The following is a 27,987-nucleotide window of genomic DNA, read 5'->3' as shown; positions in this document are numbered from 1 at the left end:
AAAAGCATTTTTCCAGAAGATAGGGTCGGAAGAGGTATAGTCAAGATAACAGTGGGAATCAGTAGCTTTATAAAAGATGTCGGTTGACAGTTTGTCCCCAGAGATGGAGACAAAAAGTTTGAGAAAGGCAAGGAAGGTGTCAGAAATGGACTGAGTGAACTTAAGTACAGGGTGAAAGTTGGAGGTAAAGTTAATGAAATTAATGAGCTTAGCATGGGTGTGTGAAGCAGCACCAATGCAGTCATCAACGTGGTGGAAGAAGAGATGGGGAGCATTACCTGGGAAAGCTTGGAATATGGACTGTTCTACCTAGCCAGCAAAGAGGCAAACATAGCAGGAAACCATATGGGTGCTCATGGTAACCTCTCGAGTCTGGGGAAAGTGCAAGGAGCCCAAGGAAAAATTGTTGAGGGCAAGGATCAGTTCAGCCCAACAGAGGAGGTTGGTGGTGGAGGGAATGTGGTTGATTCTTTCATTGATAAAGAAGCGGAGAGCTTTGAGGCCTTCTTGATGTGTAATAGAAGAGAATTGGATCCGGACATCTATGGTGAAGGTGAGGCCGTCAGGGCCAGGAAACTGAAAATTACTGAGGAGATTGTGAGCATGAGGAACATTGCTGAGGTAGATGGGAAAGGACTGAACCAAGGGAGATAGAATGGAGTCAAGGTATGAGGAAACAAGTTCAGCGGGGCAGGAGCAAGCAGGGACTTTAAGCCTACTTGGACAGTCAGCCTATCAGCTAAATTGTCTACAATATGTAACTGGCTCAAGTGTTAATGTAATTAAGTAGGTAATATGGTTTCATTGCTTTGGAAATGTTGAAGTTTATTAAGGGCAGAGAATTGCAAGGTAACCTGGAAGTACTGAACTAACTATGACTCAAAGTAACAGAAAAATATTGGAATGTTTCAGTACCAACTAGAATGAGGCAGTTTTCCCTTGAATGCTGAGTACATTTACAGATGGTAATTATCAAACTTGAAGATGGTTACAGGGTTGAAGGTTATTCACTGTTTTGGGTTCTCAGCAATGTTGACAAGGCTAACATTTCTTTCCCATTCTTTATCACTTTTGTGAAGGTGATGGCAAGCTGTCTTCTTGAATCATTCTGACAAACATACTCCCAGAATGCTGCAGGGCAGCCAGTGCTGGGATACAGACCCACCAGTGTAAAAGAATCAGTGAAATATTTCCAAATCTAGACAATGCACAGCTCAGTGGGGAGCATGCAGGTGGTCCAGTTCCAAACAGTTTTTAAAGAGTTGATCCATACAAAGACTGCTTTAGAGAGCTCAGACAGGGACTACTCTTGAACCATTATGCATCACATTGTCCACTAACATGATTCTGCCCCCCCCCCCCAGTCCAGGTGGAAGCCATGGAAATTCAGCTGGAGAAGAGCCAGAAAGTCAGTTCCAATCTAGTTATCATATCAGTTCCAAGTTCCAAACTTTGCAAGATGGAGATATAGACAACAAAAGCTTGCTGAATATTTCTATCATCCTGAGTTTTTATTTTGTGCTTCCAGCAATGGAAGTTCCTATGGTTTGATGAGTTGCCTTTGAAAAAAAGAAATAACTTTTTTTTTGTTTAAGAAGCTATTTATGATAACAAATAAAGTATTTTATATTTAAAATTGATCCTAGTGAGCAAAGAGTGTTGGATTTACTAGTTGTTGATCACTATCTCAATGAACTAAACACTTGTTCTTATATAGATCAGCAATAAATGTTACAAGAATAAATCCTCAGCTAATATCAACACTTGCACATTTACTTCTGGAATTGGATTACTGGATAATAACCAATAACTTACTTCCAATCATTTTCAGTAAGGTCAAATAGATCAATAACTACATGTGGAGATGTTATGGATTTCCTGTGCACAGAAGTACTTAATTAAGCTACTAGGTAGCACTCTAAAGCATAGGGCTTCTGTGTTGAAACTGCCATTTCCATTACAAGATAATATTATACAAATACAACATATATTGCATTTGAAGTAGATTTTCACAAAGATGAAAGAATAGAGAAAAGAGTAAGAATATTTCAATAAACTACATTTCTGAAGATCAGATGTGTCAATTCCACTGCATTGTGGAAACAATTTGTAAACTAACTGAAAGGAACACAATAAGCAGTAAAGTTATGCAAATAATATTTATATACTTACAAATGACTATATGTTCTATTGTAATTGATTTTCTTTATCCACCACTTTGTCAATGAAGGGAAGTGCTGTGAGGAATGGGGATGAGGAAAGGAAATAATAAAAACGAAATATTCATTCAATGCAGCTTCAAGCTGAACGTTATTTTCTTCCAATTCTATTTCTCTGTTTGATAAAAATAACTCATCATCTCAATATTCCTTCCCATTTTGGGAGATTGGTGATGTGCTTTGCCTCTTGACATGATATCTCTCTCTGACTCATAGGGAAGCTCTTTTTCCTTAACTTGGTCCAGCATTTTCATTATTCCAGATGAGCCTATATGTAATCTGGTGATCCTAACCCAAATGCAGACATAAATATTAGCAAATGGTGTTTTTGAAGAGAGGTCAATGATTCATTTTTCCGAATTCAATAGGTACATTATGCCATAAAAATTTAGGTAACACAGTCCTTCTTCCACTCAATTATGTGAATTCTAACTGCCTGAACATTTAAAAAGACTATTTCAGCAGTTATGTCATTAGTAGCTGTAGGCATAATGGGCCAGATGATCAAGTTGTATGTGGTAATTTGCAATTTAATATACATCAGCATAGAGAACATTGGTAACAACAACACAAGATAAAATAGCAAAGGGTTTGGAAAAAACCTGACATCATTGAAATTGCATGTCAAGTCAAGTTCATTGTCATATACATGTACACCATCAAAATGAGTCAACGTTTCTCCAAACCACAGTGTAAAGGACTGTAGTATGCATATTACACATTAACACATAATAACTTATGAAGGATGAAATCTACACGAGTTATACATAAGCAAACTAAAATGCACAAATTAAATATTGTAGGGTACAGAACAGATTAACTAGTGACACTTTGAATGTCATGTGGTAGGGAGTCCAGAAGCCTAATGGCCTGGGGGAAGAAACTGTTTCCTATTCTAACTATTTATGCATTAGAGTCTCCTTCCTGATGGTAGACAGTCAAAGAGGCTGCTGGATAGAAGGGTGGGGTACATAATAATACTAAAGGTCCTGTGTCTGCAGCACTCCTGATAAATGTCCTTGATGGATGGTAGGAAGACCCCAATGATCCTTTCCATTCCAATGCTCGGCTGCTCAGATACCAGATGGAGATGCAACTTGTCAGGACACTCTCAATCGCACTCCTATAGAATGCAACTGATGGTGGGGGGAGAGCCTCACTTTCCTCAATCCCCTTATTGAGGAAACTGGAGGCGCTGCTGTGACACGTTATTCAGGGAGGTGATGTTGAGGGACCAGATGATCTGAACTCCCAGGAACTTGGTGCACTCAACTCTCTCTACGGAGGACCCATGTATTCACAAAGGGGGATGGTTCATCTACACCTTCCTGAAGTCCACAATGATGTTCCTTGAGAATCACAGATATAAAAAGGCTAAATATTTTAATTAATACTTTATTAGAACCTTAAAGTTCACACATCCGGGATTACATAGCATTTTGTACTCTTGGCTGAGAGGAAAGACTGTTCCCCTTTATGATTCAATCTTTAGGATAACAATCAAACTATTGGCTGAGAATCAACAATCTGGGTGAACTGGTAAATAATACTGTACATTGTACTTGAGGAAAATTAGTGTCGTAGTTAAAATGGGATGAATACTTTTTCAGTGTCACAATTCTGGTTTATAATTTTTAGCGGATTGTTGACTAGTTTTGGAATTCTTCTTTTGATTTGACAGGATGCACAATGTTTTGCAGATCAGCTTAAAAAATCCTACTTCAATATATTTTAACTTCAGAAATGAGTCAGTAGGATATGAAAATAGTTGAGGGGGCTGAATACTTTTTCCAAGGAAGTACCTCACCCACATCTTTGGATACCAAGCATAAATTTCCTCCTTAATCCTTAAGTAGTCCTTCAATCCTCACTCATAATCTTTTTTGTTTTTAATGGAAGTATAAAATGGTTTGGGATTATCTTCACCCTTACTTACCAAGAACATTTCATGGACCCTTTTAGTCTTTCTAATCCTCTGCTTGAGCTACTTTCTGCTATCCCCTCTGTTCTTTAAAGACTCTGACTGATGTTAAATTTCTTAATCTTGCATACACTTCCTTTTTATTTTTGATCAAATTCAAAGCCTCTCTTGTCATTCAAATTCCTGCTGCTCTGCCATTGTCATCCTTCCTCCTTACTGGGACATGCTGGCACTGAGTTTGATCAGCTGGTCTTTAAACAACACCCACAACATGTTTACTAAGTTAAGAGCCCATAGTATTACAGGAAAGTGACTGGCTATGGTTAGAGCATTGGCTGATTGGTAGGATGCAACGAGTGGGAATAAAAGAATCCTTGTCTAGTTGGTTGTTAGTGACTAGTGGTGTTCTGCAGGGATCAGTGTTGTGACCACTTCTTTTTATGCTGTATATCAATGATTTAGATGATGGAATAGATGGCTTTGTTGCCAAGTTTGCAAGTGACATGAAGATTGGTGAAAGGGCAGCTAGTGTTGAGGAAAAAGGTAGGATGCAGAAGGACTTAGACAGATTAGGAGAATGGGCAAGAGAGTGGCAAATGAAATACAATGCTGGAAAATGCATGGTCACACACTTTGGTAGTAGAAATAAATGTGCAGACTATTTTCTAAATGAGGAGAAAATCAAAAAATCTGAGATGCAAAGGGACTTGGGAGTCCTTGTGCAGAACACCCTGAAGGGTAACTTGCAGGTAGGGTCAGTGGTGAGGAAGGCAAACATAATGTTAGTATTCATTTCAAGAGGCCTAGAATACGAGAGCAGAGATGTGAGGCCAAGGCTTTATAAGGCACCGGTAAGGCCTCAGGTTGAGTATTGTGAACAGTTTTGGGCTCCTCATCTAAGAAAAGATGTGCTGGCATTGGAGAGGGTTCAGGAGGTTCACAAGGAAGATTCTGGGAATGAAAGGGTTATCATTCGAGGAATGTTTGATAACTTTGGGTCTGTACTCACTGAAATTTAGAAGGATGAGGAGAGATCTCATTGAAGCCTTTCGAATGTTGAAAGGCCTAAACAGAATGGATGTGGAAAGGATGTTTCCCATGGTGGGGGGGGTCCAGGACAAGAGGGCACAGTCTCAGGACAGAGGGGTGTCCATTTAAAACAGATGCGGGAAATTTCTTGGGCCAGAGGGTGGTGAATTTGTGGAATTTATTACCACAGGCAGCTGTGGAGGTCAGTTTGTCAGGTATATCTAAGGCAGAGTTTGGTAGGTCTTGATTGGACAAGGCATCAAAGTTACAGGAAGGAGGCTGGGGAGTGGTGCTGAGGAGGGGAAAAAAGGATCAGCCATGATTGAATGGTGGAGCAGACTTGATGGGCCAAAGGGCCTAATTATGCTCCTACATCTTATGGTCTTAAATCAGACGACAACTTATCTGATAACAGCCGCTCCCAGTTTACTCCCCCAGCTCCTATCTAATAATATCAACGTTTGCCAACCTCCATTTTTGTATTTTCCCCACAAAATCCAAACATATTCACCACCCAGGTCTGGTTCTCTTTCTTGTTACTATCATCACGTAGAAGGTATGGGAGCCTCAGAACTCGCACCGCCAGTTGCAAGACCAGTTACTGCCCCTCAAACATTAGGCTCTTGAACAGAAGGGGGTAACTACACTCACTTGCCCCATCATTGAAATGTTCCTACAATCAATGGTCTCACTTTAAGGACTCGCTTTATCTCACGCTCTCATTACTTATTGCTATTTATTTATATTTGCATTTTCACAGTCTGCTGTCTTCTGCACTCTTTCAGTGATCCTGTTATAATGACTATTCTATAGATTTGCTAAGCATGCCCACAGGAAAACAAATCTCATGGTTGTATATGATGACATATACGCACTTTGATAATAAAATTTACTTTGATCTTCCTAACTGTCTCATCTTGTCCTAACGTGGGAAAGTCAAGGGAAATGCAACTTACCTTTTGAAGATGAGTCTTGATCATTTTTATTGCAGGTCTGGATGTTATAGAAGCCAATTTGCTGTCATTTCTTGAGCAATACAGATCTGCTTCTTGGTAATTTAGCATAGTATTGTTCACAAACCAATACTCATTATTATCAATAACAACTGTGGGTCCATGAATACTCTCTCCATCTAAAGAAATGCAAACAATGAAATGGTGCCACAATTACAAAAAGAGAATCTCAGTATTAGATTTTTTTGTAAAAGCAGAATGACACCCTGATGCACCATCAATAACTCTCGGAGACTGGAAGTGAACGATAGGCTTTTATTAGCAGCAAACGGGAGCACGGCATCTCGAAGACTGAGAGAGGAGCAGTGCCCCAATCGCCTTTTTACAGGGGTCTGTGGGAGGAGCCACAGGAGCAGTCAGCAGAGGGGTGTGTCCAGACAGGTATACATAAGTTTACCACACACCCTTTTAGTTCAACATACTACATTTCACTTTGAGTTTGTTGTTAAACTTCTGCCAGGTTCTTGTTTGCAAAAACAAGAAAATGCAAACTGTGGGGCCCAGGCCCACAGCGTATTGATGTGACAGGGCCCAGGTCCAGGCCTACAGTGTATCGATGTGACAGGGCCTGGGTCCAGGCCCACAACGTATTGATGTGACAGGGCCCAGGTCCAGGCCTACAGTGTATTGATGTGACAGGGCCCGGGTCCTAGCACAAGGAATGACCCAGTGTTTGGACAATTTAAGTGCTAGGTAGGATGGATTGATAAGGTTAGTTTACGGGACTGGAGGTGAGAGTCAGGCCAGTTCTGCTCACTGCTCCACTGTAAGCCTGCTCCAGCTGCCCCGGGCTTCGTGTCTGCAAGCTCGGTTTTGCTCTGCTGTGTGATGAACTTAGGCAGAGCATGTAAGCCTGCTTTGAGCTTCGTGGCAATGTACTCACTTTAGTTCTGAATGCTGCAGCTTGCACAATTTGTGGTTTTTACTCTCTCTGCACATCGGGAGTTTGTTAGACTTTTTTCTTAATGGGTTCTTTTGTTTTTTTTCTTTTGTGGCTGCCACTTAGGAGATGAAGCTTAAGGCTGTATCATTTATAAATACTTTGATCAGAAATGTACTTTGACTTTTGAAGTAATTCAGATTATTTTTGTTTCCCTCTCCAGCCAGAAGACAATGACTTTCACCCTGGTAGGCATATGGAAAAGTGAAAAAAGTACAGGCACTTAAGCAACGCTTCATCAGTTTCTGCACTGTTACATTATTCCTTAAAAATTACACATTGTATAATAAACATCACTTAATTGGAACATTTCAAGTTAAGAGAGACAGCAGGCTAGATTTCCACACTTCTGGTTACATGTGAGATTGGGTTATTAGTCAGAGTTGATCTGCCTCCCACCCTGAAGTTGGAAGCATCTTCTGAAAATAATGGCAGATGCTGCAAGTGACTAGGCACAAAGCAGGAATTATTCAATACACCTTACTTATTAATCCCAATTTAATGCAAGAAAACAGCAATACTATTACATTTCAAAATAAGAACAATGGAAACACTTAGTGATTCAGACAACACCGAAAGAGAAGGAAGAGCAGTCACTCAAAGAAACTTCACAAGCGAATGGCTGTGGGTGGCAGAAACAATGACTGTTATTTCTCTGAGCAAATGTCTGCAGGTTCAAGGTAGCCTGACAAAGTTCAAAGTAAACTTTATTGTCAAAGTACATATATGTCACCATCACAACCCTGATTCCATTTTCTTGTAGGCATGCTCAACTCATCTATAGGATATTAACTACAACAGAACAAATGAAAAGACCACCCAACTAGGGCATTCAACCATAGTGTAGAAGACTACTAACAGTGCAAATGCAAATATAAATAAATAGCAATAAATATTGAGAACATGAGATGAAGAGTCCTTGAAAGTGTTGTGGGAACATATCATTGATGGGACGAGTGAAGTTAAGTGAAACCCTTGGTTTCAGGAGCTGATGTCTGAGGGGTAGTAACTGTTCCTGAACCTAGTGGTGCAAGTCCTGAGGCGCCTGTGCCTGACTTCTTGCTGGTAGCAGTGAGAAGATGTATCCAAGCATGTGTCCAAATGTTTGTCTGTACTCTGTGCTAGGCGAATGCTACACCCAAGGGTTTCAGCAGCACAGTGCATATTGTGGCAACTCTGCAGCATTTTGGCTGGAAAATCTGCTTCAACAATTTATGCTCGGTGGCTTTAAAGCAAATCTCTGTGTGTACATAGAGATAATTTTTCATTGCTTTTTTTCCTTGAGATTGCATATTAAAACTTTTTTCCTGAAATATCTTTAATTAGTTCTGAAGGTTTTTGAATATCAAATAAAAATTGGCTTTGACAGTCTGATAAGCTTGTGTACACTAAGCTTAGCTGGCTGACGAAGTTCTTCCAGCAGTATTGTTGGTTCCTTCCCCCCTTCAACCCACTACCCCAAATCTCCCCAATAACAGGACTTGTGTGTGGAGCACACTATACCAGCTCAAGGTATCACCGCTGAGGCTGGAGGTGGCTTTGCCAGGAAGTTCTTAATGGGCAAAGCACAAAAAGTAAATAGCAACTGAGACAAATGATCAGAGAAGATGCACTGATGTGACAACATTTCAATAGAAATCAAAGCCCTGAAATACAACATCTGTGTCTACAAAAGTACCCAATCTTCCTGATAATCCCAGAATTTTCTGTTTTTTAATTCCAGTATTTGCAGTGTTTTGCTTTTGTGTTAGTCACTGTATTTCAAAATTGTTGAAGAGGAGGAGGAGTTGGTTGGCATTTTAAACAGTGCATGACTATTGCAAAGCCTAAAAAAATATTACACATCTTTTCAAGCACTCTGAGGCAATGATAGGACAACTCTTTAGTAAACAGCCAAGCAATGTCCCACATATCTATTATTTGTAAAAAATCTGACACAGTAAAATCCTCTAAATTTAGAGTTAAGAGACATGGGTGGACAGGATGTACGGATGACAATTAGCACTTGTTTAAGGGGAAAATCTAGCAGAACACTGGGGTGATAAGAATATTGGGTGTGTCTTTCATTTTTTGTCAGACTTATTTTGCATCTTTAAACCCCCAAATATTGACACTACAGTGAGTCCTGTTAACATGGAGTGTACCTTATGAATTTGTTGTGTCAAATACATTGCAACTGAATTCAGCCTCAGCAGATTACAAAACCAGCAGTAACAGTTCCGCCACTCATAAGCAATGTATTAAAACTTTCCATTGAAATCAAAGGAAGAGAAAGTCAGGGAAGTAAATAATGGGTGGCTGATCCAATAAGAGATCCTGAAGTTACATTTTGCTCCTTATTGAGTTGTTCAATACATACTCTTTAATTGTTTTTTGTCAGCAATAAGATTATGTCTGAAATCCTTGTTTTTGGAGCTGCAGTATCTGACACCTTTCCTAGATTTGCAACTTGACCCTGATAAAACAACCAAAGATACCATGAATATCAGAAGATTACTTGGATTTGATTTTACTTGGATGGGGTTGGTTTGAAAAAAACATGTCATTATGATTAAGTAAAATTTCTTCTTGCTGCTGCCATTGGTAAGAGGATAGAGGAGCCTCAGGGCTCACACCACTGGGTTCAAGAACAGCTATTACCCCTCAACCATCAAGGCTCTTGACCCAGATGGGATAACTTCTCTTGCCCCATCATTGAAACATTCTCACAACCTACTGACTCACTTTCAAAAACTCTTTATCTCATGTTCTTGATATTTATCATCTATTTATTTATAATTATTATTAGTTTTCTTTCTTAGTGTATTTTACACACTAATTGTCTGCCCTGTTTGTGCGGCCTTTCTTTGACACCATTCTGTTTATTGTATTTATAAAGTATGCTAGCAAGAAAATGAACCTCAGGGTTGTATATGGTGACATATGTGTATTTTGATAATAAGTTTACTTTGAACTTTGAACAATAACTTTTATAATATTCAAATTTATTTTGCTCATAATAATGTAACAATCTGAAAAAAATGATTTGCTTATCATTTGCAAAATCATGCCCTGTTAACTACTTAAACTTATTTTCCTCTTTGTCTTGCACGCACTAGATCTGTGGAGATATATTTATAAATTTAGTGAGTGAAGGCACTAAATTTGCAAGTATGTTGATTATTTCAAAGCTATTAAACATGCACCGAGAACAGGATATGAAGACACCTTCCATTTTTGAACATTGTATGCAGGGACATAATTGTCTTCTTAGATATTACTGCACTAGTGAAATCTGCTGTATATATATGACTTCTTTGCAACATATACAGTTGTTAAATTGTCATTTTATAAGCAAAATAGATTTGAAAATATTTAAAGATATTGTTCAAACCTCCAAGAGGATCACAACCTTGTTGAAGGGTTTAGAGGCTTGCGTGTCTCAATGGTCTGTAGAGCTATGTTGGCTGGAGTCAGGGCTGTATACTTTGGCTCTTGATAGGGCCATCCATGTAAGTGGTCAAAACATGGAGGACAGAATAAGAGCAGTCAGCCAGGTTTGGGGGTTCAGCTCAGGGCTAACAACCCTGACTGCTAAAACAAAATCATTATGGAAACAGCAATGAAGAATCCTTCTACATCTGAGTGCAACGGTATTCCTGAGTCTCTCCCTGGGACTTGCACGATTGACAGTAGTGAAACTGAGAGGAAGTTAGTGACACGATGAAACCCTGAACATCAGCAGACGTCGAGGAACTTCATTGTTGCCCTGAACGCCAGCAGCGTAACAGGCAGCAAATAAGTATTGTTCAAACTTCAAAGTAAATTTATTTAGTTAACATCTGCATTGACTAAAATTGTTCAGGTGGGAATTTGCTATAAATCATGCAATGGCTATTTCCTTTGATTGGTACTAATCTACGCTCAGGGTCTGGTGAATTTAATTTAAATGTTCTTATATTTTGTCTGCATATGTATCTTGTCCAGGAGACTGTGAGAAACAGCACGGAATAACATCTCACATCATATTTTGTTGATCAAAATACATGCAGATCTCAATTGGGTTCTTGGCAAATTAACTTACCAGGAATATACCAGTCTGGAGTTTTCAGTTCAACACCTGCCAAAGAAAGAGTGTAATACATTACATCGTGGCAATGTTTTATTTCAACTTCTGAAGCATGGATTTAATAAAAAGGTATCACTATATCAAAGGTCAAATTGTATTTCATTATCATTTCTCTATATCCCTCTCTGTTACCTAGGCAAAATTCCTTAAGAATACATATAAGTGTTTTTGCATGGCCACTTCGGCTGCCAATCTTCCCTCAAGTACCAAAATATTTGGGGAAGAACCCATGGATGCTCCCAGGACATCTATTCTAATATCAGCGCTCTTTAACAGAATTTGTAATTAATCCTGCTACAATTCCTTTCCCCAGACCACTTCAACCAATAAAAAGAACATTTTTTTAAAAAAAAGGATTAAATAAGTCATAAATTTTCTTCATATTTGCAGTATTTGACAACCCCAGTATTAACTATGATAGAATTATGTAGAAGGTATAAAGGCTACAGAAATAATAACATTCATTTTGAGAGAATTGTAGCCAGTTTGTAGAAAGCCAAGGTAAGGGGCAGTTCTGGACAATGAACACTGACAATGGACAAGAGGCATTTTAATGCATGCAATTGTGACTTAATGCAGCAATGGAAATTGACAAAGATACATGGATTAAATGTTCTTAATCATTTTGGGGAATACAAAATTTTGCAAAACTGAGGTGTGATATGTAAAGAAAATTGCTGGAAACATTACGTAAAAAATCAAGCTGGAGAAAGTAAGGTTTAGGTAAATAAGTGTGTGAAAAACAAATATAGCATCTCCTAAACGTCACAGAATATAATGTGGTACAAAAGAGAAGCTTACATCATATGCTGAGAACTCAATATGCAGAAATACATGGGCAGCATGAAACAATTAGGAACAAAATTACAAACAGGTGTTTGGGGGAAAAAGAGAAAAAACTGCAAGTAAAATTAAGGACATTTTACAAATACATTAAAAACAAATGGATACCTTTGGAAAGAAAAAATATCTATCAGAGATCACCTTAGCATTTTATTCATGAAGGGCAAAGACTTGCATGCGATTCTTTATGACTTCTCAAAAGGGGGAACGGCAGTGCAAATTTTGTAATTAAGGAGAATAGATTGAGCAGTGAAAGAAGAATTTAACAAATTTGAGGGACGATAATCTGCCAGACGCTGATGAAATGAATTTTAGGTTATTAAGTGAAATTAAGGAGAAAATGACAAGGGCACTTGTAATCTTATCCTTCCTGGCAACAGGTTTGATACTGAGGGATTCTTAATATCATACTGTTACTTAAAAGGTAAATAAGTGTTCAAACAAGTAATTGTGATTATTCTGGACAACCTCAGCAGTAGTCAAACTAATGGAAAAAATAAAATAACAAGGTAAATAACTAAGAATTAGAAATCCATGGATTATTCCAGGATAACCAAAGTATATTCCTTCTGGATGGTCTTGCCTGACCAATTTGACTTATCTTTTTGGGGTTAATATCCTAATGCATGTGGCACTTTATAAGAGACTTCCACAAGGCCTCACATGGTTGAAAGTAAGAGGACCATGGGATCTGAAGAAAGTGGTAAATCAAATCCAAATTGCCCTCGCAAAGGCTGTTGGTCAAGGAGTGCCACTGTGTCCATCTTCAATGCCTTGTATAATTCGTAATCTGGATGTTGTCTGAAACTATGTGCCTGTAATGCTATTGTAAGCAAGTCTTCCACTGCACCTGTGCATCCCCCACTTGTGCACATGACAATAAACTTGACTTGCCTTGAAATTACTGAAGAGGAGTTCACAGTGCTAATTAACAGACAACCTGCTTAATTGTGGTGAATGAATTCTGAGCAGAAACATTATCTGTTTCTATTTTCACAGATACTACTTGACTTGCAAAGCACATGCAGAATTTTCTGTCTTTACTTCAGATTTCAAGTGTGTGCAGTTTTGCTAATTTTCATATATTATTAAGAGGTTTGACAGTAATAGGTCAAGTACATTTCAGGAAGAAAGCAAGTTGGACACTGTAGGGTGTTACCAATGGATTAAACAGAGAAGCAGAAGAGACAAGTAACATTCAAATCCAGGGAAGTGGGTGGTTATGCACAGAAAAAACAGACTTTTTTTTCCTTTTGCTGCAGGAGAGGTGTGGATAAAAAATTTCATCTAGACTTGTGGAAATTTGGAAATTGCATTTTCATTGTGATAGAGACAGAATCCATTATCATTCAGCATAAGGGTATGCACACAAACTATATAACTTGCCTTAATCAGTAAAGTTGTGAACCAAGAGATGGAAAAGAGTTAAGCCAAATGACTTCTTGAAGTCAGGCTGTAAATGATGGGCTGAAAAGTTCTCCAGTGCCGTACATTTCTATAGTGAAACAGGATCTGCAGCACTAAATGTTCAGTAATTAAAAGTTGCAAAAAATATGGCAGTAACCTCATTGAAGTGCAGTGAATAAAATAAGTTTACTAAGGTAAATAATTAATTACCTTTTGGTATCTGGCACACCCATTCAAGTTTAATACCACAGTGGAAAGGCATCAAGTGATAATCAAATTTCCTTTTGTTGTCATACATAAAATAGTGCCACAAAGGCTTCTGAGTCTGTGAAAATACATATAAGAGAAGTTTGAGATAATGTTCCATTTCATCTGGAAAGTTTGTATTACATTTGATACTTCTAATTGATGCCAGTCAACAGCTGGCAACTCCCAACAGCAAAGGAGCCAAAAAAGAGAGACACTGTTGCTGTATGTGCTCATTTCACGTTCTACTAATAATGAATTCTACCAAAAAGTAGTCAAACTTACTTCATTGCAGATTTGTCAAGTATGAGCTTAAACAGTTGCTACTCAGGTCTAAGGTTACAGTCCCTTTGTGACCCATTCCATAATCATAAACAGTTTAATTAACGTTATCTTTAGAAACTAAACCAGTTTTCAGCAAACCCGCCTGTACCTCACATTAAGATTCAATGATTGAAAATGGGAGACACTTGGGAACAAGAAGCTGTATGGCTCTGATGCCTAATGTCCACCTGTGCCTTCCTTACTGGGACTGATCTCCCCTGCCTCTTTCCCAAAGTGCCAAAGTACTGAAATTGACCATTTTCCAGAAACCATTTGTGTGAGCATCAAAAATGCACGTCGTCTAACACTATTCATTTCTGGTAGATGGCAACCAAAGTTGGGGCTAGAAATCAAAAACATTGGTTTTAGCTCTAAATACTGACGGACAAATATTGTGGTCTTGGTGAGTAGTTAACCCTGTACCAGAAGCTAGCCAAAATCCTACAGGAAATAACTGCTTAGAAGAAATCACTGCCCAATTATCATCAGCATATCACCTACAGCACCAGGGGTCCCAACACACTCAAACACTGCTACACGACCAGAAGGAATACCTATCATTCCATCCCTAAACTGCATTTCAGGAAATCTGATCATCTGCTGGCCCTCCTCCTACCTCTGTACAGGTCTCGCTGAACATCACGGCGCCAGAGGTGAGGACAACAAAGATGCGGTCATGGGAGGCAGAGGAGCAGCTGTGGGATTGCTTTGAGTTGACGGACTCGGGATTTGAATGAATATATGTACTCTGTGACTTTGAACTTTGATCTTCAAGGAGTGGAGCCTTAGGAAAGTGGCATCCATCATTAAGGATCCCTCCCACCCAGGAAATGCCCTCTTCACACTGTTACCATTAGGAAGGAGATACAGGAGCCTGAAGGCACACACTCAGAGATTCAAGAACAGCTTTTTTCCCTCTGCCATCAGATTTCTAAATCGACATTGAACCCGTGAACAGTACATCACTACTTTTTTACTAGTCCGTTTTGTACTACTTAACTTAACTATTTAACAGACATATGTATACTTTATGTAATTAAGTTTTTTCTCTATATTTATCATGTATTTTATTGTACTGCTGTCGTAAAGTTAACAAATCTTATGATGATGATGATATTAAATCTGATTCTGATACTAATACTAAGCTAATTACAAAGTTGAGGGAGCTTTCCTATAGGAAGATTCAAGGGGATGGTCCAATACACACTGGAATTTGGAAGGATAAGATATGCAGACTTTAAGCTGAACAAGACTGGGACAGACAGTGCAAATGCTGAGACCATTTACTCTAGTTGGAATGATTAGAGCTGAGGGGCAGAGCTTCAAGATAAAATAATATAAAATGATACTGAGATTATTCTTACTCCTGGAAATTATTTTTTTGCTAAGAAGCAGTACATGATCAGCATTTGATTATATACAAGGACAAAACAGATTTATGTTTAATTAGGAAATCAGGTGAATGGGCACGGTATTATGGACTAGTTTTAAATTAACTAAATGGCAGTGGATGCCAAAGAAGCCAAGAGGGACACTTGTGTTTCTGTTTATCACATTTAATGTTGAAGAGGCTTGTTGAAATTTACTTGATTGACCCAGCTTTTGGTCACCTCCCTTGTTATAACCCCCTTTAAAACCTCTAGAGACAGATTTCTACATCAAGCCACAAGATAAATACATTTATTGCAATTGGGAATGATGATTAAAGTGTTTATAATGGCACATAATTTATCAATCATCTGTTTGAAATGTATGTGGGTAGCACATCAAGTGCTGTTGCAATACCAACCTAGAATTAACTGAAGATGCACTCTCTGATTTCCATCAGTCGCATAATTTTGCTTTTAAATTTTCTTTAGTTTGAGGTTCGGAACTCACACAATTCACCTCCAAGAGGACCAAAACCTTGTTGTGGTTTGGAGGCTGGTGTGCCTCAATGACCTGAAGAGCTCTGTTGGCTGGAATCAGGGCTTTATGCTTTGCCTCATGGAAGGATCATGCCTCATGCCAAAATGGTCAAAGGGCAGAAGCCAGACTAAGAGTGTCCACTGGTCTTCTAGGTTTGTGGGGTTCAGCTCTGGGCTGACAACCCTGACCGGTAAAACAAAATTGTTACAGAAACAGCAATGAAGAATCCATCTACATCTGAGTGTGATGGTATTCCTGAGTCTCCCCCTGGGATGACTGACAGTAGTGAAAATTGAGAGGACACTACTGACTTGATGAAGGAAGCCCTGAACGCTGTCAGAGATGGATGACCTTCATTGCTGCCCTAAATGCCAGTGGCATAATGAGCAGTAATATCTAATCACACAATTCACTGACTTTTGCAATGATATATAATTTTTTCAATGCAGACATATGATCATAAGCTGACAGCGCTCACACACACAATTGTCTGACAACAGCAGTTGTGAACAACCAAAGGGCTAACCATTTCCTTGGACTGTTTTACAAAGAAATGCAATTTTATCAAAAACAAGAGAAAATCTTCAGCAATGACAGGATGCTGAACTGGACTGGACTAGTCACATCATTACGTGCTTTCAAAAGCAGGTTACAGAGTGCAACTCAGCCATTCAAATGCTCTCCACTTTCAAGGTTCAAAGTAAATTTTAATATCACAGTAGATATATATAAATATATCAGCCCAAATAACCCAGAGATTCATTTCCCTGCGGGCATACTCATCAAATCTATAGAAGAGTAACTATAACAAGATCAATCTAAGATCAGCCAGAGTGCAGAAGATAACAGACTGTGCAAATGTAGATTTTAATAAATAGCAATAAGTAACAAGAATACAAGAATATGAAATAACAAGATAAAGAGACTTAAAGTGAGATCATTGGCTGTGGGAACATCTCAATGCTTGGACAAATGAGTGTAGTTATCCCTTTTGTTCAAGAACCTGATGATGGTGAGGTAGTAATTGCTCTTGAACCTGGTGGTGTGAGTCCTGAGGCTCCTGTACTTTCTACCTGATGGCAGTAGCAAGAAAAGAGAATGGCCTGGGTGGTGAGGATCTCTGATGATGGATGCTGCTTTTATATGACAGAGTTTCCCACAGATGTGCTCAATGGCTAGGAGGGCTTTACCTGTGATGTACTGGGCTGAATCCACTAGATTCAGAAATGAAATGAAATCTTCACTGCTGACCTGATTTCACCACTATAAAACACTCAAAAAACAACCCTATTAAGAATTGGGCAATGTGCTGGATTTATTTCGCTGTCTCAGCATTGATAAGTATTCTCTCAACTCTAAGTGCACTCTGGGTTACATAATGTATGGGAGGACCGTTCTTACTCAGGAGCACCTCCGAGTCTTGCGAACTTCACAATAAGGACAACAGATAACAACATTACTCGTTTGTTCATTATTTGCCGTGCTGTACGACGTGGGTGACCATGCTCTTTCCAGGACCATGATTACTCCTGGCAAATTTTTCTAGAGAAGTAGTTTACCATTGCCTTCTTCTGGGTGACAGGTGACCCCCTCCACCCCCACCAAGTCACTTCAATACTCTTCAGAGATTATCTGCCTGGCATCACTAGTTGGATAACCAGGAATTGTGATATGCACCAGCTGCTCAACTAACTAACCACCACCTGTTTCCGTGGCTTCACGTGACCCTGATCTGGGGCTAAGCAGGTGCTACACCTTGTCCAAGGGTGACCTGTGGGTTAGCGGCGGGAAAGTGCCTTGCACCTCCTTTGGTAGAGATGTACCTCTACCCTACTGCCCATAACAATATTATAGGAACACAATTGTGTTATGAAATGTCAGCACAGGTGAAATTTACCATCTTATCAGAACATATGACACTAGGTAACAAACCTGCCTTCAGCATAGACATGGAAGCTCAACAAAAATGACATCCAGAAAATAAGATTGGAGACTTGAGCAAAAAGCCTGGAAGCTCAGCAGGTTGAGCAGGGTCTGACTGAGGCAAAGGATTGTCCATGCCCTCCTCCATCATGACTGAGACTGTGGAAGAAGGATGTTTGATACAAGGAGATCAGAGGGAGGGGTAAGACAAGAGCTGGTAAGCGATAGATGAAACCAAATTAAATAGAATAATGGACCGTGTTGAAGTGGAGAAGGGAATATGAAGACATACAAGCTGGAGGGCGATAGGTGAGAACAGAACAGGAAAAATCAAAACCTATGCAGTAGGCAGATGGAGTTACGTGGGGGTGATTGAGTAAAGTATCTGTCTGGGTAGCATCCGACCTGATAGCATGTATATTGATATTTCCTTTTGGTATAAGAAAAATCCCTTCCCAATTCCTTTTTCTTCTATTCTCCAATCTGGCCTTTTACCATTTCTTACCTGCCTATCTCCTCCCCCAGCCACTCCCCTCTCCAGGCCCTTACCTTTTCCACCCACCTGGCTTCACCTATCACCTTCTAGCTCGGCTCCTACCCTTCCCCCACCTTTTTATTCTGGCGTCTTCTCCCTTCCTTTTTGGTCCTGAAGAAAGATCTCGGCCTGAAATGTTGACTGTTTATTTATCTCCATAAATGCTGTCTGACATCGTTATGTGTGTGTTGCTGCAGGTGGAGACAGAGGCTGGAAGCTGCTAATGCAGGGATGGTGTGCAGATGGAAATGGAAAAAGCGAACAAAGGTGTAAGAAGGTGCCAGGAAAAGGACATAAGGAAAAGGCACCGAAGCATTTGGACTCTCACAACCAGACTATGTAACAGTTTCTTCCCCCAAGCTATCAGAGTCCTCAATACCCAGAGTCTGGACTGACACCTTACTTCCCTATTGTCTTGTTTATTATTTATTGCAATTCCTGCACTGCTTTGTGCACTTTACGCAGTCCTGGGTGGGTCTGAAGTCTAGTGTAGTTTTTTTTTCAGTGTGGTTTTTGTACTGTGTCATGTAACACCATGGTCCTGAAAAACGTTGTCTCATTTTACCATGTACTCTTTACTAGGAACTGTACATAGTTACGGTCGAAATGACAATAAAAGTGACTTGACTTGAAAAAAGCTAGGTGGATTGGTAAGAGTAGAAAAAGAATACTGGGGCTGCTAGTTACCTGAAATTTGTAAATTCAGTGTTTATATCAAGTGGAATACAAGGTGTTGCTCAACTAATAAGACTGGAGACTTACCTGAAATGCACCACAATCTCGAACAGCATAAGAGTCTTCTTTAAATTCAACAGGCAAGACAACCAAGGAAACCTAAAAAATAGTAAAGTATTAGTACACAGATGATATAGGTAAGAGCTTAAACATTTTTGTAAAGAACTGTACAAAAGTATGAAGCACATATATACAGTTAGGGTGTCTAACACTTTTGCACAGTACTATATTTGTCAACACAAGTGAATCTGTAGATGCTGGAAATAAATAAAAACACAAAATGCTGGCAGAACTCAGCAGGTGATGAAGGGTTTCGGCCCGAAACGTCGTCACTACCTCCTCCCGTAGATGCTGTCTGGCCTGCTGAGTTCTGCCAGCATTTTGTGTTTTTACTGTATTTGTCAACATGGAGCAGAGAACAAGTTTGCAAATCTGATGCGAGCAGAGGATGTTGGGAATGGCGAGGTGCTGGAAGGGTGTGGCACAGGTGCAGGCACGCAGCCCTGAGACACGAGGCAAGGTCATTTGATCCTAAACAATTGGCTTATTGATCATTACAGAAGGTCTCTCTGGTTTCCGCTTCTTCCCCCTCCCTTCCCCTTTTCCCAACCATGATTCCCCTCTCCCTGCCCCCTTCCCACTCTCAGTCCACAATAGAGACCCGTATCAGAATCAGGTTTATCATCACTCACATATGTTGTGAAGCTTATTTTTTCTTGTGGCAGCAGTACAGTGCAATACATAAAATGACTAGAGTACTGTGCAAAAATCTTGGGCACCCTAGCAACGTACTGTAAAATGCCAATACTTCAGGACTTCTGGGGATAGCTGTGTAATTTTGGAAGGGACATTTGGTTGTTATTGTTATCCTCACTGTGTTTGGACAACGGACTTCTCACAAACTGTAGAGTGCAAGGACTCCATACTTTTCCAACACTTAGACTGATAGATCTGGGCTGCCATGGTAGCTCAGGGTGTCGGTGTTCCGAGTCTATTTCCAAAGCTGTCTGTAAGAGGTTTCTATGACTTTCCTGTCAGTGCAAAGATTTCCTCCGGGTGCTCTGGTTCCTTCCCACATTCCAAAAATATACCACTTAGTGTGTCAAATAGTCATTGTAATTTGTGCTGTGATTGGGCTTGTGTTTAATAGGTGGGTAGTTGGGTGCTGTTACCTGTTGGGCCAAGAGGGCCACGCTATATTTCTAAATTTTAAAAAAATCTGCCAAATTAAACTGGATCCAAATTCAACAACAACATTCACTTCAATGGAAAGGGATTAAAAGGGACAGTGGCAAGTGCAGGCATGTTTAAAATTAACTAATTACACTTAAACACAAATAATTTTCCAGTGTAATAACTTTTAATTTAGAAGAAGTGTTCTTGAAGTAGTGTAATAGTAACTTGTAATAGTTCTTGGATATTTATGAATAGCAGCTGCACTTACAAACTTTCAAGTTCTTGTAATTACAAAGAACCCCAAGCCATTTTACAAGTACGTGAAGAGCAAGAGGATGAGACGTGAGAGAACAGGACCAATCAAGTGTGACAGTGGGAAAGTGTGTATGGAACCGGAGGAGATAGCAGAGATACTTAATGAGTACTTTGCTTTAGTATTCACTACTGAAAAGGATGTTGGCATTGTAGGGATGACTTACAGCAGTTTAATATCACTGTCATATGTCCTGGAATTTGTTGTTATGCAGCAGCAGTACATTACAATGCATAATAATAAAACCATTATTATTACTGTAAATTATAAGTACATATTAAAAAAAATTATAGATAGGGAAAATGCAAACAGGCTTTTTCCACCAAGGTGGGGTGAGACTACAACTAAAGGACTTGGGTTAAGGGTAAAGGGTGAAAAGTTTAAGGGGAACATGATGGGAAACCTCTTTGCACAGAGGGTCGTGAGAATGTGGAACAAGCTGCCAGCTCGATTTCAACACTTAAAACAAGCTTGAATCAGTACATAGATGGTAAGTTTATGAAGGGCTAAGGTCCCAGTGCAGGTGATGGGAGTAAGCAGTTTAAGTGGATCAGCACAGTTTAGATGGGCTGAAGGGCCTGCATCTGTGCTGTACTTTTCTATGACTCTAAATAAGTAGCGTAAAAAGAGGGGGGATAAGTAGTGAGGTGGTGTTCATGGGTTCAATGTCCAGAAATTGGATGGCAGAGAGGAAGAAGCTGTTCCTGAAATGTCGAGTGTATGCCTTCAGGTTTCTGTATCTCCTTCCTGATGGGGGCCCTTAATGATGGATGCTGCATTTTGGAGGTGTCACTCCGTAAAGATGTCCTGGATGCTGGGGAGGCCAGTGCCCTTGATGGAGCTGACTGAGTTTACAACTTTAAGAGTTAAGATCCACCTCAGATACTTGAGCACAAGACAGACACTCCAGGGCAGTACTGAAGGAATACTTCACTCTTAGGTGACAGATTTGACTGAGGTGTTAAATCACTGGCTGCTCCCCCTAGAATTCGTCACTTCATGAAGAAGAGCAGATGTCCTGTTCAATGTTCATCATTAAAGAAAGACACAATCACCAGGGGAGTAAATCATGAGTACGCACGTGCTTATGACACACAACCACTGAAAATGAAATAGTTTGGCATAAAGATGGACTTCCACAAAGCTTCTATCAACAAACAGAATCTGTTAAACTTCATAAGAGATAGATTTACCGGCCTGCCGTCACTCCATTCCCAAGCGCCTTTGGAATCTGGATTTCTCTTATTTAATCCGACCCAAAACCAACGTTCATCACTGCAAAGGATGGAATGAACAGAAGTTTAAAAACACAAGACAGGCTATTTAGTCCATCAAAGTTGCTAAGTCTATGAGGCAGTAGTTGATCTATCATTCATTTGTTATGTGCTGTTTTATATTGACGTAGGTGATCACGATGACTATGATTTCTCTTGGCAATTTTTCTTTACAGAAGTGATTTGCCATTGCCTTCTTCTAGGCAGTGTCTTTACAGGGCGGATGAGCCTCCCGGCCATTATCAACAGTCTTCAGAGATTGTCTGCCTGGCATTGATGGTCTCTTAATGAGGACTTGCAATGTGTAACAGCTGCTCATACGACTGTCTACCACCTTCTCCCATGGCTTCACTTGACCCTGACTGGGGATGGTAAGCAGGCTAGTGGAGGGAAGGAGTGCCTTACACCTCCTTTGGTTGAGGTGATATCTCTAGCCCCCCACCCAAGCTGATCTACAGCCCGAATAAATTTAAAATGAAGCAAGAAATATGGGGAATACAGGGCAGTTTATGTGCACCTGGTGATCACAAATAACTGTGGTGTTTCCCACATTGCAATGACACAACATTTCAAAAATTCTGATGTAAATTGGAATACCAAAAAGCAAATTGCAAAGTTTAAACTGAGTACTCGGACAAAATAGGCCACTGCCCACTTAAACCTCCAGACACAAGAGAATGCAGATGCTGGGATCTGGAGAAAATAGCAAGCCAAAAGATCTACCATTAATCTTAATCCAAAAGATCTATCATCCCTTTCCCACCAGAAGTGCTGCTTGAGTTCCTCCAGCAGATTGGCTTTTTTGCCCACTTAAGCTTCACTGAGTTTTAAACCAGCAATACCCAAAAAATTTCATCTTCAAGATGCTGATATCTTAATAGTATGAAATGTAACATCCTGACATGTGCGTTGTGAATGCATAAGCTGTGTGCAATATAGAAATTCAATGTGCTTTTCTACCATTAATTGCAATTTCACCATTACAGTTTAAGGCAAATTCTTGACTTTGGGGATGACTTGTGCAAATGGATAGCAGAAGTACGATGGGCTGGGTGCAGGTTTATGGGAGTAGGCAGTTTAAATGGCCTGTCATGGACTAGATGGGCTGAATGGCCTGTTCCTGCACTGTCCTTTTCTATGACTCTAAATAATTTGGCAAACATTGTCACCAGTCAATATCCAACTTCCATTCTGCTTCATGTGAAACAGTTTTAAAGTTACAGTTTATAAACAGTAAAAGCTAATTGAAGTAAAAGTAATTAGAGGTACACATATTTTTATGGCTTTACTCACGTAATAGTTTTTCTCAGCAAGTTGTGAAGATATACCATCTCATTACTATGACTGAAACTTGGTAAATGGGCTCCTAATCCCTCACAGAATCGCTCAGCTTCTTCCCATGTTCTCTTCCTTGCCACTCTCTCATGATGAAATATCTACAAATGTAATTTGGGGTAATCATTATTTCTTTGACATGGACAAACAATATATCGCAGAATTTAGAAATTCAAAATAGAAACATAGAAAACCTACCGCAATATACAGGCCCTTTGGCCCACAAAACTGTGCTGAACATGTCTTTACCTTTAAAATTACCTAGGGTTACCCATAACCCTCTATTTTTCTAAGCTTCCTGTACCTATCCAGGAATCTCTTAAAAGACCCTATCGTATCTGCCTCCACCACCATCGCAGGCAGCCCATTCCATGCACTCACTACTCTCTGCGTAAAAAACTTAACCCTGACATCTCCTTTGTACCTACTTTCAAGCACCTTAAAACTGTGCCCTCTCATGCTAGCCATTTCAGCCCTGGGAAACAGCCTCTGACTATCCACACAATCAATGCCTCTCATCATCTTATACCCCTCTTATCAGGTCACCTCTCATCCTCCGTCGCTCCAAGTCAAGTTCAACCTATTCTCATAAAGCATTCTCCCCAATCCAGGCAACACCCTTGTAAATCTCCTCTGCACCCTTTCAATGGCTTCCACATCCTTCCTATAGTGAGGCGACCAGAACTGAGCACAGTACTCCAAGTGAGGTCTGACCAGGGTCCAATATAGCTGCAACAATACCTCTCGGCTCCTAAACTCAGTCCCACGATTGATGAAGGCCAATGCACCATATGCCTTCTTAACCACAGAGTCAACCTGCGCGGTAGCTTTAAGTGTCCTATGGACTTGGACCCCAAGATCCCTCTGATCCTCCAGCAAACTGTGTCATCAAGTTATAAAAGGCACATGAATATAGCAGGAGTGCCTCAGTTTGTTCCACTATACTGCTGTTGCAAAGAAAAAACAAATTTCATGACATGTGAGTGATGATAAACCTGATTCTTTTATGGGTCTCTATTGTGGACTGTGTGTGGAAAAGGGGCAGGGAGAGGGGAATCATGGTTGGGAAAGGGGGAGGGGAGGGAGCACGAAGCACCAGAGACATTCTGTAATGATCAATAAACCAATTGTTTGGAATCAAAGACTTTGTCTGGTGTCTCAGGTCTGGGTGTGTCTGCATCGGTACCACTCTGTATGCTGGCAGTCCTTCTCTGTCACCTGTCCCACAACCCTCCAACTGTGCTCTAGCCTTGCCTTTCCCAATATCTTTTGCTCCACCAGATTTACAAACTTGCTCTCTGCTCCATGTTGACAAATACAGTGTTGTGCAAGTCCCTTAGCCACCCTAGTTGTATACAGCACGTGCCTAAGTAATTTGCACGATACTGTATGTTCATCTTGAAGGAGTAAATAGGAATATCAAATGTCTGATGTTTCCTTTCTTATTCCACTTTGTATCTCGAGGAATAATAGAATGATTAATTTTACAGTTGCAGGGGACTGTTGGGAGGGCATGCATCCATTGCTTCAAAAGCTTCAATTTATTTTTAGAATACTGTATATAGGACTGTAAAATGCAGATCCTATGGAACTGCATTTTAATTATATGTTCCCCACAGAAGGATGTTACTAAAACCTTTCATAAACATGTCATGTGGTAGCACGTTTGACTCTTTCACCCTTTAATGCTCAGACATAAGTAACCATCAGCTGTGTACAGTGGCTATTACTCACTTTCCCCCACATGCATACATCATACAGTTGGCTTTCCAGTTACTGACCTTGTAGCAGTTAGCAATTTCTGCATGAGTCTGCCAACCAACTGGGCAAGAGCCAGTCGGGGGTGTGTCTTCAGTTTCTGTCTCATTGCCAATCTTCTTCTTACAAATGGACATTGCCTTTGTTGTCGCACAGTTTCGAACCTCCCACCGTCCAAGAGCTTTTCCTGTGGCCATAACAACACATCCACCCGGATGCTCTGAAACAAATAAAGAGCTCCTGTAAATAACCTTATTATAACTTTAATCGTTTATTTATTTCAAATTAATTTCAAAATGGTTTCTTATATTTTTGAAAACTATTGTATTTTTGATTACATGATGCTTAAAGAGTGCAAAGACATTTATTTTCTACATGCTTACTTATTGACATACATTGCAGGATGGCTACACTGCCCACCAATGCCTGATTTAATCCTAGCCTAATCTCAGGACGATTTACAATGACCAATTAGCCTACCAACCATTACACCCAGAGAAAAGCCACACAGTCACGGGGAGAACATGCTCCTTACAGGCAGGGGTGGGAGATGAAGCTGGGTCACCTGTACTGTAAAGCATTGTGCTAACCACTACGCTACCAAGCTCTGTAGATGACTCGTCGACTCAAGCGTGAGACCTGCAGGTCTATCAAATCTGTTAACATGTCGTGCAGCTGGGAAGAAGCCACCTCAATGGCCAGTTATTGCATCAGTTAGAATCACTGCTGTTATCGTGAGGAAGGAGGGAGTGAGCTTGTGCTGAGTAAGCCTCAAACACAGATCTCAAGACTGTTTCATGTTTTCAATTCCAGCCGGAATTCCGTTATCATTTTTTACCATTGGAACCATACATCAGCAACATTTATATTTATCTAGGGAAGGGCACAGTGACAGAGAGAGTGCCTTCTCCAGCAATTTGTATAAGAACCATTCTGGGAATTGCTGTAATGTAGGTGATTATTACCGCTCTGGGATTCGAATCTGGAAGTAAGGCCCTCTGGAATTGTGACTTTCTGGTGTAGAATCCAGTACAGCTGAATGAGGGAAAATTGCCAAAGTATGGCCACTTCTTTCTGCCACAGTCTCCTTTTGTTTAGTCACGAATGTAGTGAGGGTGAAGATCACAGTCATTTGAGGAAAATTTGCTTCATGTCAGTCCCAGTGAGAGACGTCATAAATGATTTCATCAGCATGCAACCTCAAAGAAATTGCTACTAGAAACAGAAGCACATTTTTTTCTATTTCTTTCTATTATAAATGTTGAAAAGTTCACTTCATAACACTAATGCAGATCCTGGTAACTACTCAATTGTGTGACGATGAAAAATTGATTTGACTACTTTGGATGGTACTTAGTTTGATATCTACTCGCTCTGCTCATTTGCTTGATATTCTTAAAGAATATCAATACTTAAAGCTTTGTCATATTATTTAATAATAGTATATGGAACTTATAAAGAATAAAATACTATTTGCTGATAACGGTCACATTGAACAAACAATAATTGACACTTAGGAGCCAGGTCTCAAGATGCAAGTGGTTTAGTCACATGCATGTGGAGAAACTGCTCCAAAGGCTTTACCATCAATTTACAAATTGTCAGGGCTTTTTATGCAGTAGAGCTACGTGCCCATATGAATGATTGGCCTTTGATACACTTGTCACTGATGTTCACACTTGCTGTGCAGTGCTGGGTCATACAATTGCTCAAGCAGTTCCTTTTCATTGTAATCGCATGCTTTTATTGTTTGGCAAGTGGTTTCATAACTGATAGTGTATCCTTTGTCTTTCATTTGTCAATAATTGCCCATTATACTGCTGGTATTTAGGGCAGCAATGAAAGTCCTCTATGTCTGTCTGTCCTTGGCCACATAGCAATTCTTCATTGCTGTTTCCGTAACAATTCTTTTTTGACCAGTTAGGGTTGGTAACACTGAACACCTGAACCTGGAGGGTCTGGTGGACCACTCTTAGTCTGGCCTCTGCCCTTTGACCCTTTGTTTGGTATAGGTGACGCTACCAAGAGCCGAAGCATAACACCCTGATTCCAGACAGCATACTCTACAGCTCATTGAGGCACCCAAGCCTCCAAACCACAACAAGCTTACAGCCCTCTTGGAGGGTTCTGTCTGACTAGTTCAAAGAGCACCAGCCCTTCATATACTTATATTGACACACTGCTCTGTTAATCCCTTTAGCCTGTTTAGACAATCACACACAGCTTGTCGATTCTTCCATTTTTCTCCTCTCTCATTAATGAATACAATTAAGCTCCTGTATTAAATACTTGTGAGGATGCTCGGGAAGTGAGTTGAACTGTTGGACTGATAGGTATCAAAATCAAACCTAATGCTATTCTCAATTGATGACCATCATCAGCCAGTAATCAAAGGAAAAAATCATAAATAGTTTTATTTTACTGTTTTTAAGTACCTAGACAACAGCACAGCATATGTGATTCTGCTGTTTATCGATTAGAGTTTAGCGTTCAATATCAGCATTCCCTCAGCATTAGTGATCAAGTTTCTAAGCCTGGGCCTCTGTACCTCCCTCTGCAATCTCCTTACTGGGAGAGCACAGCCAGTACACTACTGTGGTAACATCTCCTCCTTGTGGGCAATGAACACAGGTGCACATGAAGGATGTGTGCTTATCCCACTGCTCTGCTCTCTCTACACTCATTATTGTGTGGCTAACCACAGCTCAAACACCATCTATAAATTCACAGATGACACCACCATTGCTGGTAAAATCTCAGATGGCAAAAAAAGAGGTGTTCAGGACTGAGTGAGGTAGATTGGCTGGTTGAGTGGTGTCACAAAAACTTAATACTAAACGTGATCAAGGCCAAAGAACTGATTTTGGACTTCAGGAAGGGGAAGCTGGGAGGAGATAGTCCTCACTGAGGGGTCAGCTGTGAAAAGGGAAAGCAGCTTTAAGCCCTTGGCCGTTAACTTCTCTGAGGATCTGTCCCGTGT

General features: G+C 40.1%; 1 protein-coding gene across 1 annotated transcript in view; it reads right to left on the bottom strand.

Annotated features, from left to right (window-relative positions):
- The window catches only part of ly75 (lymphocyte antigen 75), a 157,754-nt gene that overhangs the window by 60,871 nt on the left and 68,896 nt on the right, over window positions 1-27,987 (bottom strand). Inside the window, exons 12-19 of the mRNA XM_059966465.1 lie at window positions 25,031-25,227; window positions 23,208-23,350; window positions 21,834-21,915; window positions 19,179-19,250; window positions 13,691-13,805; window positions 11,186-11,221; window positions 6,126-6,301; window positions 2,173-2,237 (exon numbers count right to left, since the gene is read on the bottom strand). Of these exons, the coding sequence (XP_059822448.1) occupies window positions 2,173-2,237; window positions 6,126-6,301; window positions 11,186-11,221; window positions 13,691-13,805; window positions 19,179-19,250; window positions 21,834-21,915; window positions 23,208-23,350; window positions 25,031-25,227 (886 nt within the window). The remainder of the gene's footprint in view (window positions 1-2,172; window positions 2,238-6,125; window positions 6,302-11,185; window positions 11,222-13,690; window positions 13,806-19,178; window positions 19,251-21,833; window positions 21,916-23,207; window positions 23,351-25,030; window positions 25,228-27,987) is intronic.

This window comes from Hypanus sabinus, chromosome 4, assembly GCF_030144855.1.
Source record: "Hypanus sabinus isolate sHypSab1 chromosome 4, sHypSab1.hap1, whole genome shotgun sequence".
NCBI lineage: Eukaryota > Metazoa > Chordata > Chondrichthyes > Myliobatiformes > Dasyatidae > Hypanus > Hypanus sabinus.
Note: the sequence above shows the minus strand (reverse complement) of the source record. Positions and strands in the feature narration are given on the sequence as shown.